The sequence below is a fragment of the Talpa occidentalis genome, unplaced genomic scaffold, assembly GCF_014898055.3.
Source record: "Talpa occidentalis isolate TD23 unplaced genomic scaffold, MPIMG_talOcc4v2.1 talOcc4.8, whole genome shotgun sequence".
NCBI lineage: Eukaryota > Metazoa > Chordata > Mammalia > Eulipotyphla > Talpidae > Talpa > Talpa occidentalis.
The window spans coordinates 109,969,478-109,983,736 of record NW_023605194.1 but is presented as its reverse complement, the minus strand read 5'-3'; the positions used below and the strand labels follow the sequence as shown (position 1 = coordinate 109,983,736).

General features: G+C 48.0%; 1 protein-coding gene across 8 annotated transcripts in view; it reads right to left on the bottom strand.

Annotated features, from left to right (window-relative positions):
* ZNF827 (zinc finger protein 827) overlaps positions 1-14,259 on the bottom strand; it is a 150,682-nt gene that overhangs the window by 41,809 nt on the left and 94,614 nt on the right. For all 8 annotated transcript variants that reach the window (XM_054690365.1, XM_054690369.1, XM_054690368.1 and 5 more), the window contains exon 8: positions 7,880-7,983. In XM_054690365.1, coding sequence (XP_054546340.1) covers positions 7,880-7,983 — 104 coding nt within the window. The remainder of the gene's footprint in view (positions 1-7,879; positions 7,984-14,259) is intronic.

Below are 14,259 nucleotides of genomic sequence, written 5' to 3'. Positions count from 1 at the left end.
AACATCGTCCTCAAGCGGGGGGTGGGGGGGAATGAAATTCCCCCTTTGGAAACGATACCCCCCTTTAAAAAGCGGGTCATACTTGTGTGCTTCTAGTTCGCATCTCTCTCTTCTGGGTGATACTTTGAGAATAGAAATGCTAAGTGCCTTGTAAAGGAACCGGTGCAAACAGGCAAAAAATGAAGTCCTTAGCTAAATAACTCCATCAAGGAAGGGCTGAGTGTGATGTGGGGGTGTCTTTCTTAGCACAGAGGCACCCGCTTGCCAGACATATGGGAATACAGAATGAGTTGGTTTGAATGAGAATAGATGTCTAGGCTGTGAGCGGAATGGCTTTTCTTTTTTTTTTTCCCACGCTGGTTACCGGAGGGCAGTTGCTGCCCTGAACAGGAATAAGCACAAAGAAGAAATTGCATGAAATGAGAATATGTATTTTTGATAGTGGAGGGATGGAAGAACATATTGTATATACAGAAAAGGCCTTGTAGATTGAATTAGCCAGTCCCAAGCTGAAGCCAGGGTCACCACATCGCAATTTTCAAACAGATCCTGTCCATCACCAGCACGCGCCCTCAAGAATCTGGCCTCTCGTCGGCCAGTGGTTTTTAAGACAGCCCGAGGTCTCCGCAGGGGTTCAGTGACTGCGGGCCAGGGTCCAAGTGGCTGGGGGGTCACCTGTGCTTGAGACCAAAGTCCTCAAGCCAGCCGGGGCTTTAAATCTTCTTTGGAAACAACAGCATCCTTTTAAAAAGTGCACCCACATTTCAGTGCATGAACCCACACGTGTTGGTGAGCAGAGACTCAATGAGTTTCATTCATTCACTCATTTGGAAACATTTATTTTGTTCATGGCAGGAACACTGGCTTATAACAATGCCTAAATGTCAGGGATATGGCCTCATGCCTGATTCCGTCGAGTTTCGAGGGCTAACTTGGACACGGTGCTGACGGTGCAGAGAAGACTTTCTCCACAAAGCGTTCTTGAAGGAGCCAACAGCTCCCCTTCGGATTTCACAACACTCTGACCCAGACTGTATGAGGCTGGTGAGGGACAGATTGGAGTTAGTTGCGAGCACCTCATTTTTAGCCTCTAGTAACATCATGTGTGTCAGGAAAATCCGTCACAGCGAGTCGTCTCCCTGGAGTAAGCAGCGAGACAGCTCTTAACGCGTCTCCCGCAAATGCTCCAGGGGCTGCGCGAGGAGCAGGATGTCAAGCTTCCCAAATTGGAAGCCCCACAGGAGCCAGAGAAACAACCCACACGCCACCAGCATCTCCTCGCTGTCCAAGGCTGTGTGCCCGCAACAGCCAGCCTTGCCCCCCACAGAGGCGAGGTCTCGGACGTGGGTGACACGTGGTGCCAGCCTGGGTGTGACCACTTGGCATCTAGAACCACCTGCTTGTCACGAGGCAGCTGATCACTGACTCTGACGAACACAAATGCAGAAATGCCGTCAAGTCCACAGCCTGGTGAACCTTCAAACCACGACACGCGAGTCCAGCGGACTGAACACACCCCAGCTTTCCACGGCCTTCCCTGCCCCCTCCCTGCCACCCCCACCCCACATCCCCAATAAGGTGTGTTTCAGATGACTTACAGCGACTTGCTCCTTCTACCTCTCTTGGTTTGGGGGCGGGGGGATGTCAGGGGTCAAGACCCTCAGCCCACACTCTCACTTGCCCTGAACCAGCATGTAGACTTGGCACTATGAAGAAAACAAAGATCCCTGGGCTGAAGTCTCAGTATCCTGACAGAGAATAGAGCTTCTGGAAAAGTGGGCGTGTGAGGAAGCCTGCAGGCGGCCTAGTCTCGCTCTGCTGGAGAGTGGGCGAGCACGAGGCCTGATTCCCCCACCCCCAGCCTGGAGCGGTTCCCTAGATCACCACCAGCTCCGAGCCCCTCGCTTTATTTAACCAGTACAGTTCCATGCACTATTTCTACAGCTCAGACCATCTTTTAAAGATGACTGAATGAAAAAAAAAAAAGAACTGTTCATTCACTTTCTTAGCAGAAGGAAACATTCCAAGCAAGCCTGATGCCCAGATAGCAAAACAGGAAAGGAAGGAAAGAAGGCAAAGTTAGAATTGTATTAAGAAACAGGACATTCTTATCTGGCATATGACTGGAAATACGTTGTCTAAAGGACTAGCTTTTATTCCTAATGAAAGAAGCCAACCCCTCAGTAATTGCTCAAATGTCAACTGCTGGGGGTGGGGGCGTGTGGGCAAGCAGGGGAGGCGCGCCCCTTCCAAGCATGGCTGGCAACACACCATCGGACTCCAGTGGGCGACAGGGCGGGAGGAGAGAAAATGCACCGGGTTTGAATTCTGTCTCCGCTGCCAGCGGTATGGCTTCGCACAAATCCCTCTGGAAAAGGTACAGGCTTCCAAGTAAAGGGACTAAGGCTCTGGTGCCGCGCACACATGGAGACGCTGGTGTCTGTTTGAAAACTGCCAGGCAGCAGGTCTTAAAAGTTCTCATCACAAGGAAACAATGAGCAACTGGGCGGAGGTGGCTCTTAACTACACTTTACGCGGTGATCACTTTGCTGCATATCTATGTCAGATCATTATTATAGACCTTAAGCTAACCCAATACAGTATGTCAACTCTATCTCCATCAAGCTGGAGAAAAGGTCTGAAACTCTCTGAACCTCCACTTGATCACCTATAAACAGAGCGTCATCCCTTTGCCTCCGTGAGTTGTTTCCAGAATTAAAAGAGGTGACCCAGGCCGTGTGCCTGGCAGTTCAGTAAGTCCTTGATAACTTCTCTGTACAGAATGCACTTATTTCATCAGAGAATAGCCTAAGCTACAACATGACAGACACCAACAACACCTAATGTCCTATTGTTCATCTGTGACTTAGTCTGAATTTAAAAAAGAATCTGCTGTGTTTGAAGATAGGACTGAAGGAAACACGTTGCTATAATCCAAGACAGTTCTGTCTGTCTCTTTAACCCCCTCGTCTCTCTCTGCCTGTCTGTCTCCCTTGACTTGGGAAGTCTTAATAGAAAGGAAAATCACACACACACACACACACACACACACACACTCACGATGCATCTTTTAAGCTCTGTGTTTGCAAGAGCTCATTGCTACGTGGCCAGCGGTGTGGCAGGCTGAGCTGGCGGCGGGTGGCATCATTTAGATTTCAGAAGAGTGTGTGACATGGTCCCACCTGTATTACAGGGATGGGCAGCACAGAGAGAGGGAAATGGATCAAGACTCGGCTTGGGGACCAGGCAGACAATTCCAAACTCGCCTTATTTAACATTGAGTCCTGATTAGCATATCAAGTCCTGAAAGGAACCAAATTTCCCCTGTGCTCTCTTCTTGTTTGTGCATTATAAGCAACAGCAACAGCAAAAAGCCCTTTTCAAGGGAAGTTAGCAGAAAATGGGGCTGGGGATTTACAGACATAATTGCCGATATGTTTTGTATTGTCTAGCTCTAGGCGGTGTCTGAAGTCACAAACAGAAGCATCAGTGACTCCAAACTCTGAAAGAATTCCATGGAGACCCACATTTTCCTTCACACCCGCTCTGGTTGTGTTTTTGTTTTCCTGCCTTCATTCAGAGCAAACAGAGTGACTTGGAAATCATAATAAAACAGAACTGAAGCGCCACGTTGTTCAAAAGCAGCACTAAGACATAACTTCCCTTAGCAGCCTGGCTGAGGGAAGGGTGATGGGCAACGTAAATAGCCCAGGTCCGTGGTAATGGGCCACCTTCACGCAGGGTCACCGGTGCCGGAAACACGCTAACCTCACACACTCTCTTCACGTCCATCTCTTACAGAGTGCGACAAGTATAAATTAGACCAAGCACATTCAATTACACATGGGCTATAATTTCTAGCTCCCCTTTAATCCAAAGCTCCTCCAGTTTATAAAACCACCTCTAGCAATAGGCTCGGTCTCTTGACACTGCTTTCAGGAGATTTTGTCTCCATATCCCTCCCGCGGAAGGTGACAGCAGCTCTTAACTCATCATGGACTAAGGGCTCCTGGTGTTGTGTTCCCTTGGCTTCAGCCATTCCCAGCAAATAAAAATGTTAGGTCTTGGCTCTTGAAGAAAGAGTATTCTTCAGTTCTCAGGAAAGTCAGTCTAGAAAGAGTGGCAACACGCAAGTCAGGGCACTGGGAGGTGCTCGGCTTATTCTGTCTCTCTGGGATGGTGGCGGCTGTGTCTCAGATCCCACCTGCTGAAGGCAATGCCCAGCTAACTGTGCTGTCCTTGAGCTCTCTTCAGCCCACCGTTCTCCCTATGGCTCCCACTTTGCAGTCCCCACACTGCTGCTTCATTCTTGCAGGCTTGAACACAGGTGCAGCCCAGGCACAGAGTCCTGGACCTGCCAGGGCTTCATTGCCCCATGGTCTGAGTCCAAGGGCCTCTGGGAGAGAACTCTATCCCATTGCTGGAAGGTGCGTAAGTACCTCTCAATGTACCCTGCTGAAGTAAGGCCATGGGTGTTCAGCAGTTGCCCGGACTTTCTTAGATTGGAACTAGGCACAGAAAACCTCATTAATTATGGTCTCCACTCATCAGGGATCTAAGATGATTCTCTGGGCTGACATTTAGTTTTGCATTATCTGTGGAAAGAAGAGGTTTGCTAAGTAAATAAAGAGGAGAAATAATATTTTAATGGTACCGTTTAAACTATCCGAGAGAAGATTTCTAAGGACTCCAAGGCTTTTATTTATATACTAACAACAAATTATTTTCTGCCTAGTCACTAAAGCCAGCTGTCTTCCTTCCTGGCTTCCCCAGGTCTGAATCATTCCCTAATTCAACCTGTTTATAGCAAAGCTAATCAGTGTCCCAAACCCTTTAACTCGCCTTGGTCTGCCTCTCCTCTCCCCTCCTGTTCCCTCTAGCTCAGCCTCTGAATAATGCTGATCCCAGACCAGACCAGATCCCACTGGGCTCCTCTCTCTTGCCCTGTCCTCTCCAATGATTCTGCACTCTGCTGCCCACTGGGCCTTCCAAAACATTCTAGAAGAATCCATGACTCATATACAAATCCTTAAAGCCCTCAACCGTACCTTCTAAGTACTTGCTCTCAGCACTTCATTTTAGCAGAGAACTGGAGGAAACGTAGCTTGCTGAGACCCTGGGGGCAGATGTATTTTGGAATTCACATTTCTCCTGATTTCGGGTTAACAGCCTACTAAGACACAGTCTACGAAACATTCCAGTGGACCAGCAGCAGCAGCACATAGGTATTCTGCGACGAGATGTATGACCTTCACCCTCGATGGGGCACATAGACTGGAAGTAGTCCATCAGGTTTTGTCACCCAGGAACTGATTCCAAAAATTTTTGGTTGGTAGTTTGTTTGATTTCAGGGTTGTGCGTAAGGAAGCTGTAGACGGTCTATATTTGTCAGTTATCACTTTCTAGACTCGAAAGAAATATTTTCTTGAAAAGTCTCCACACTGAAATCTTGTGTTAATCGCCACTGGTATTCTCCCCAACCAGTTCAAATCACTGAGGCTTTCCTAACCACCCTTGCCTTTGGATTATAGAATTTCACGATCACACCGTTTCTTATCACTTTAGCTTTCCTAATTCTAAGTCCTTTTCCAAAGTATTTTCACCTTGCTTGTTTTTTTTTCAAAAAGTCCTTTTGAAGTTGTTTATTTAGCAAAATGTAAATATGGTCAATTTTGTTTATCCACTGCCTTTTTTTTTTTTGAAGTACAGAGATTGAGGATCCTTCAAAAGAGTGGATTTATATTTTGAAAATCCCAGTGATGCTGACCTCTTCCCCAAAAGAAGTTATCCTTTTAAGTGTGATTTATTTAATCTGTAATTTTTAAGTCTAACAAGCAAGTTGCAGTAAAACCCCCTTTAAACACAGTTAAACACACTGATATCACTCTTTGAGGTCGCGCTGTAACTTGACCAATAAGCCTTTCTTAAAATACAGCCAGGCCAAGCATTAAGCCAATGCAGGCTTTGTATATACATCACGGGACGCTGGCTGTGTGGGTCACAGCAGTCGGACAGGCAATTCCTAGGCAGTTATTTTAACATTAGAAAGTCACAATCCATCAACTTAACAGCAGGGCGATAATGTGGGGACCAGGGAGACGGCTATTCAAGATGACACTGTGGGAAGTAAACACTAGTTCAAATAGCCCCTGCTTGAGAATGAAGACATCAACTAAGCAGAATTTCTTTCCACCCCTAGAACCAGGATTATGTAATGTGTTTTTGTGTAAGCACGTTATTTATGGCGTTTGAATAGAGAGACCACGCAGGTACCCAGACTCTTTGGAGATGAGAAGAAATAGATCCGGCCATCACGAGACTAAAGGGTGACAAAGAACTGCCTTTCCCCACTATTTGTCACAAGCCCCTTCCAGCGACCGAGGACACCCCAAGATGCCATTTCATCAGAAGCTCCCTGATTCTTTCTGATTTGCAAAGTGCTCAGATCTCTAGTCCATGTTATGAGTATTGCCAAGACCCTGACCGATGGAGAGGTGGGTAGGGGCAACTGAGACAGAGAGACTTACATTATCGATTAAAATAGCAACCACTTGTTTCCAGAGACACTGATAAACAGAGACGAGGGTAAATCAAAGCCTGGCTGGCCCAGAAATAAGCCCAAATTAAAATTAATGGGTGGCCCTGATAATATACTTTTGAAAACCAGCATAATTATAGAAGCTGGATTAAGTCAATTTGACTGCGTGCCCTGGGGTCTCCAAAGCCTGCTCCTGATCTGGGTGAAAACCACCCAGACCTTCCCTCTGCAGAATGGCCCTCACCTACTTTACACCCACGCCTGTGACTGCAGCCCAGTGGTCTCCTGGACCTAGTCTTAGTGGTCCACGGCCACCCCTGTTACTGCCAGCTGCATGGCATGCTTGCTCTGTTGTGATGAGTCCCCTAATACATCCCACCATGGTTCTGCACTGGTTCACGCACAGAACTGCCTGGTTCTGGCTGGAGTGATAAAGGAAACCTCTCTGCTCCCACACATTATGGTCTATGACATAGGGGCCTGGGGGTGGGGAGGCACCTGGACTTACTCTTGCAGGGTTTCCAGCCACCCATCCTGCTATAAGCACCCCCTGCACACATGCAGTCTTGGCCCCCACCACACTTCTGGATAAATGCATGGGTGTGGGGGCCACTGAGAACTTCTGGAATTCCCTGGACAGCCGGGAAGGAAGGCAAGGACATCAGGACTGGCTTTGGGGTGGGACTGGGGGGCTGGAAGGCAGAATGGGTTACAGTCATGAGGGGTGGCCATGTTGTTGATAAGGGGACTGCGAACACATCTCTTTATTCTGGAGAGATGAGAAAGCGAGAGTGGATGAGAACATCTGTTCTGAAGCTGCGATGGTAAAAGGGAGCTCTAGATAAATATATGTAGATGCTCTAACAAGAGAGGCCAAATCCTGGTGGCAAGACCCCAATGGGCTGTGATGCTTCCAGGGAACCCAAAGGGGTCTCAGTGGCAGCCCACCCTGCCCCCAGGGGTCATGACCCTGCCTTCTGGGGATGCGTGTTCTCCCCACCCACAGCCGAGACCTTCCTGGCCCACATCACGTACAGCAAATCATTTGCGGGTTGGACATCATTACTTCAAAGAAAAAGAAAATTCACAACACAGACGAAACATCAGCAGGTCCAAAACAACAAGTTCCTCGAGCAGCAAAGACCCAGAGCTTTCTTATTGTCTACACTTTATTTTCATAAGCATCTGTAGCTGCTTCAATTGAGTTTCTCTTTCAGAAAACCTCGCTTTGTGTGAGTAACTGTAACACATTACGCCGAGAGTTTCTGCAAATTCACACATCGCGGGAGAGGAATCTTTAAGCAAGTGACAGCAGAAGCAGAGTCAGCACCGTTTTCATACCTGGAGTTGATATTCTTCCGGGAAGCACGGAGTCGCTGGACAGCAAGTCTTTTGAATTGGAGGTGAATGGTGATTGTCTAAACGTATCTTCTGAAAAGAAAGGGCTGGGGGTGGGGGAGGAGGAGGGAGGTTTAGTAAATGAAGGTTATTAAAGACACCCAGAGTATCTGGCCCCCAATCTACACACACACGCGCACACACACACAAATGCTGGAGACTTTTTTTTTTTAAATGGTGTTTAGCGAGTATAAGAAGGTTGTGCTTAAAACAGAAAGAGAAAACATCACACCAGACAAGGGCTATCTGTGCATTCTGCCTTTTGGTTTTCTATTTAAGGTGAAACTGAAAAACAGCATCTTTAAAATATCGTTAAACCCACAGTCAGGAAGCTGAGCCCTACACCCAACGCCAGCCGGGTCCTGTGAAGTGGATCCCAAACCAGCGCAGGCCACCGACCACGTGGGAACCAGGGGGGCCGGTAGGTGGGCCCAAATACTGTCACCTGACCCTTCAGTCGCCCCCCCCAGAAGCTGAGATTGAACCCCGGAACTGTGCTGGTTATGAAGGGATTAAAGCCAGCACGTGGGGAGGCCAGAAAGGACCCCAGGGAGCACCTTCTTTTCCATGAAACCAAGGTCCTGACACGAGTGGTTCTAGTTCCCCTGGTAACCCGGCTAGAACCAGGGCCAGGGACACCTGACACCAGCCAGGGCTGCCCCTAATGCCACAGCGAACACTAAGGTCCAGATGTTTTTAATGTGAGGGCTTTAACCCATTCACAGCACCCAGCTTCCTCACCTCCAAAGCAGACTGCAGGTGAATACTGCATGAGATGCGCAGGGGAATTTAATCGGGGGCAGAAATAGGGGGCAGAAATGCTGCCCCGAGATAAGAAGCCGAGGACCACAACCTCTCCGAGGCTGGAGGGGAAAAGGCGATGAATGGGGTTCAGGGGCTGGGGCCATCCAGTGGGGGCGCGGGAGGCAAGGTGAGTCTGCCTGCTGGAGCCTCGGAGATGCAGCTGCTGCTGGAAGCCAAGAGGGGCAGAAAGGCCCAGCTCCCCCTCCAGCCCCATCCCCACCTCCCACCAGCGCCTCTGATTGGTTGATCCTGCCAGACGCTATGGTTACTGCTATTAAATATTAAAAAGGGGGTATTAAGATAAAAATGCAAACGTTTAAGAAATAAAACATAGTGAGAGTTTTACAGGGCTGCTAGGCTAGAGTGAGACTTTGTATGACATGCTTTTTACTTACATCTTGAACATAAAACAATTTTGAAAGGCTTAAAACATGAACCAGGTATAGGCTGGTAGGTGCTGGGAAGGGGAAGACGCGTTTTAGACGAAATGTCTCATAACCTGCTAGTGATACAAAGCACCTTAGAGGATAAGGCAGTCAGCCTGGTGACTGAGGGCCTGTGCTGGAGAAGGCAGTTCAAATCCCAGCTCCACCACGAAGGCTGTGTGGCCTTGCAGAAATTGTTTAACCTCTCTGAGCCTTAGTTGAACTTCCCTGTAAAATTCCATGCTAACAGCATCCACACCTTATGGAGATGTTGTGAAGGCCAGGTGGGGTGTAGTCCATGGAATGTGCTTTCCACGGTGCCTGGAGTGGAGCTTGTGTTAAGTCGAGCAGGCGCCATCTTGTCTACAAGAGGCCATGTTGAGACCCCGTGGTGGCCACTGAGAGCTTCGGCTGAGGCTATGGAAACCAACACCACAGCAGGAGAACACCTGCTGGACCTGACAGCGGACCTCCACATAGCCACCTTTGGTAGGACATTACCCTCCAATCACATGGAGGATAATAAACTAACAGACTTCGTGGCCAGCCCCAAAATGTCCCCACTTACAACCTCAGACTATGTCCCTGCCTGATCCTTTACATCTCCCCTCTGCCCTGACCCTGGTGGAGCCCACCATGGACTGCTCCTTGGCCTTGCTCCAGGCAGGGCTGCTATTCTCGAATTTAAACCACCTTCGATTATTGTACGGCCGGCTCATTCCCTCGCTGACAATGGCAAAAAGTGCTCATCACACGCGAACTGTGTTCACCCATGTGCCCGTCTAACCCAGAGGGAGGCATCCGTTCATCAGTGTTTCCTCACGGTAGCCCCAAAGTGTGGTTTTCTTGCATAAAATCAATGAAGAAAAAGTTGACCTGATTTTGAAGGGTCAGTTTAACGTCAGGGTCACGTTATGAGGCTAATATCCAGAGTCTTCCCTAAAGAAAATGGTTTAGAATCAAGGCACTTTTAAGGAGGTAGAAACCTTGGAGGATGCTGGTGTAAAATTTTTTGATTCACCTCATGAGCTCTGAAACTTCTACACCTGGGCCCTTTGTACATCGGGGTCTGCACCCTCAGATTCAACCAAGACCAGGTGGGAATTCAGACTGTGTGGTTGGGCCCGATGCAGTGGGGTTTGTACTGAACATGAGCAGACTTTTTTCTTGTCATTAATTCTCTAAAGCTTACAGTACAACGGTTTAGGTAGCATTTACATTGGGTTAGGTATTAGCAATAATCTAGAGGTGGTTTTAAGTATACGGACGAGGAACTTTCAATGAGGAACTCCACACAACTTGCATGTGGGTACCCATGAGAGGTCTGGAGTGCACCCCCCTCCAAAACCCACAAAGGACTGTTCAAGGTGACAGTGACATCCACGTGTTGAGTAGACAGTTTACACAGGAAACACCACGGTTTGGCCCAATAGCACAGGGTCAAGGTCAGGCCCGGGGCCTGCATGGTACCTGACTCTAGCTATAGAAGTTACACTTACTTGACTCTGCTCTGTGTGGCTGGAAATGTGGCGAGTTCCTGTTGGGGATACCAAGAGCCACAAGAGGGGCCTTTACTGAAAGAGAAAGCAGAGGTATCTGCCTACTTACTCTGGGGCACAGGTAAGAGGGGTGGGGTGGGGTGGAGAATACAAGTTGTGTGTAGGAGGCAGGAGCTTTGCCCCCATCAAAGGACGACAGGGAACAGAAGAGGGCCCGTTGGGAAGGGGGAGAATGATGAGATGAGGCTCAAGAGGGAAAAAAAAGGGCACCTTTCAGTGCCTTTTGAACCTTATTAGGAATCTGAGTCATTTTTCTAAGGATAATGACAAGTCACTAAAAGGTTTTAATCACTGAGTGATGCAATCAGATTTGTCCTTTTTTTTTTTTTTTTCTCCTGAGGCTGCAACATCAATAATAAATTCAAGGATGGCAAACAGCACAATTCATCTTTTATTGTTAAAATAACCCCGAAGAGTGGTGGCGGATGGTAGAGATGAGGAAGAGCAGAGATTTGAGGGACAGTAAGTCACAGACTTACCTGTAACCTACCACCTAAGATGGGGGTGGTGCTGAGCACTGTCACCCTCCTTGCCACACAGGCGGTGGCCAGGGCCCTCTGCCCCTCAATTATACAGTCACTAGTGATGTGTCAGGCCCTTGGGGCACCACAGTCTGCAAAGCTGGCTACGGTTGCAAATCTCCGAGAGCTCAGAGGCCTGTGCGGGGCTGCAGAAGGGACAGCCACGGCGTGCGGCAGTGAGAGGGTCAGTGTGACTGTGGGCTGACCTGGCAGGGAAGGGTTTTTCTGTGGAAGCCATCAGGTGGACACCTAAACAGGGAGTGGAGCTGTTGGGGCTGCAAAGAGCTGGGGTAACGAGGTCACGAGGTGATCCTAAACCTCGGCTCGCAGAGACAGGAAGTTCATGGTCACACAGACACCTGCGCAGTAACCTGTCTGCACCCTGCACTGGCATCTGGTTCAGGAAGCGGACGGGGAGGGACCCTGAACTCACAGCCCGCCTCACGTGGGGCGCGCTTGCGTAAACAGGATAGCCCTCCAAGGACGTCGGCCTTGTTCTGAGGACAGAAGACAGGGCACACGTCACTCTTGGCACGTGAGGACACGGTATTCCTCAAGCCCCTGCTCGTCTCCCCTTCTCCCGCGCCTCCCCGTGTCTGCAGAGCTCAGCCCATCCGCTCTCAGCAGACACCTGGGCCTGGGGTCGGTTAAGCAGGCCTTGCAGGGACCCCAGTGGTGGGAGAGGCTGGGGAGTGTGGGGGACCTGGGCGGAGCCCCACTCAGCATGGCCTGGGCCTGCTCCTTCCAGGGAGGAAACCATAACGAAATGATGAACGTTTACAGGGCGGTCGACTCTGAAGCACATTAACATCGTCCTCCCGCTGGCAACTTCGGCTTTTTCAAGCTTCCAGAAAAGGGGCTGGTCTGTGGGCCCACCTGGCTCTCCCTTCTTGACCTCCAGCTGCCTGCACTTGAGTCATCTGACCACGGAAAACCCTCCCTCCACCAGAAATGGAGCTAAGGAAGTGCAAGGAGGGAAATGCTGTCCAGAACAATGATTTCTTTCTGGTTAATATTTTTGGTTACAAGTTGGTTAGCGGAGCCGAAGTCACGGCTAGTGGGGGAGCATCATTCTCAGCACACCCTCGTTTAACACAGTCACCACCTGCCGCCACAGATGCCCGTGGACCCTGCGCGGCCTCAGGCTACCCAGAAGACTTAGCTCATCCCGATAAATATTCAGTCAATTGGCTGAAGCAGCATCTAGAAGCTGTTGGTGTAAACACAGAACTTCCCAACTCCTCTTCACTTTATCTGCCTTTCTCCTTTCTGGATAAAAATGAAATGGACACTGAATGTGCATTTTCATTTTTCTCCTGTAGAAAATCTAAGGGTTAAAATGCGAAGGGGCACTGGGACTGGTCAGTCCAGGCGTTAGACAGACAGAACTGCAGGGTCACCAGCACCGGGCTGGTTTACAATAAATGATCAAAAGTGCTGACTGTGGCGCAAGTATCTCCACCTTCCCATCTGTGTGGCATGGGGAGTTCTGCTTCATACGGAACAGAACTTAGAGAGCCCTGAAACCAAATGGTTACGGGAGTTCTCCTTTTGATGGCAACAGCAAAACCAAACCAAAAGAAGGTGGGTACAGTGTTTAAGAGGAAATTAAAAAAAAACAACTTTATGATTTGTAATGACAATAACTTTAAAAGAGTATCAGATTTTGTGGATTTTTTTTTTTTTGTCTTCTCAAAGACAAAGACTCTTAGGATAGAACCTGGGAGGCAAATGGAAAAGGAAGTTTAAACACGTTTAATAAAAGACTTTTGTTCTATGAAGAGATTTTGTTCAGAACCCATAAGGATCTACGTATTTCAGGGCGAAATGAAGTTCTATTAAATGTCAGAATTTCAGGCAAATCATCCTGGCGTGAGATTCTGACTTGAATCCACACGTAGACAAATTTTTCCTTAATGAATAAAAAAAAGATGGTGTCTTTTCAAGTGAAAGTACTTTATTATCCATTCAGCTATGCGCCATAAAATGTAACAAGGCTTCCAGATTTTTCCCAAGAGCTGGGTAAAATGTGTCCAAATGAATTTGGGTTAATTTTCCCCTTGTTTTATTTTAAGGTAATTTTAAGAATCATCTGACTTCGATGTTTTGAGAAGTTAGATACTGAAACAGGAAGAGGCAGAAGTCCACGCTAAGGGAGGAAAGTTCTTTGAGAGCCGATGTTTTCTTTTCTCCAGCTTCTGGCTGCTTTCCAGCTGACCCCAGCCCAGGGGCCACCTCACCAGATGACTGTTCACCCCTCTGGGCTAATGGGGCTTTCCCAGGTCTCTACTTAGCCACAGCTATCAATTCAGGTTGCTGAAATACTGGCTCTATGTATTGATAGATCATGTTAGGTAATAAGAACTGAAATCCCATATATTTATCTAAAGCCCTTGTACTGGTACTTTGAAAACCCTGACCTCTGAATCTAGCAGACCTTGAGACCAAGAGTGACACATTGCATTAACATCTTGACATGAACAGGAAGCAGGAGTTGAAACAACAACTTTCCACACCTCCCCAAACCTCAAGGAGACACGGGCCCCAGACCAAAGTCACCCCAAGAATAAATCTTCCTCCAGTGGAAAGATTTTCTGGATATTTGGATAATATGAATGTGACAGACTGAAATGGATACAGGTAAGTTCCATACGCAAAGTCCACGTATATACAGCGAAATGGGAGGAAATGAGAACAAACAAGAAATCTTTCTTTGAATAAAACCTTGACCTTGCTAACAATAAATAATTACACAGCCCGTGCCAAAGAACAAAAAGAGTCCTTTGCCTTTTTTTTTTTTTCAAACTTTTCAAGCACATCTATAACAAAGGTGGGATTATTCGAAGATAAGAAATAAGGAAAACTTCTGGATTATTTATAGCTATCTTTGTGACATTTTCTCAAGTACTTTAAGGTCAGAAGAAACTTTCTAAGAAACTGGAATAGCTTTAAAGAAGATATGGTCACAATTCAACAACAAAATCAGGGCCTCCCTGGTGGCGTAGGGGCTAAGT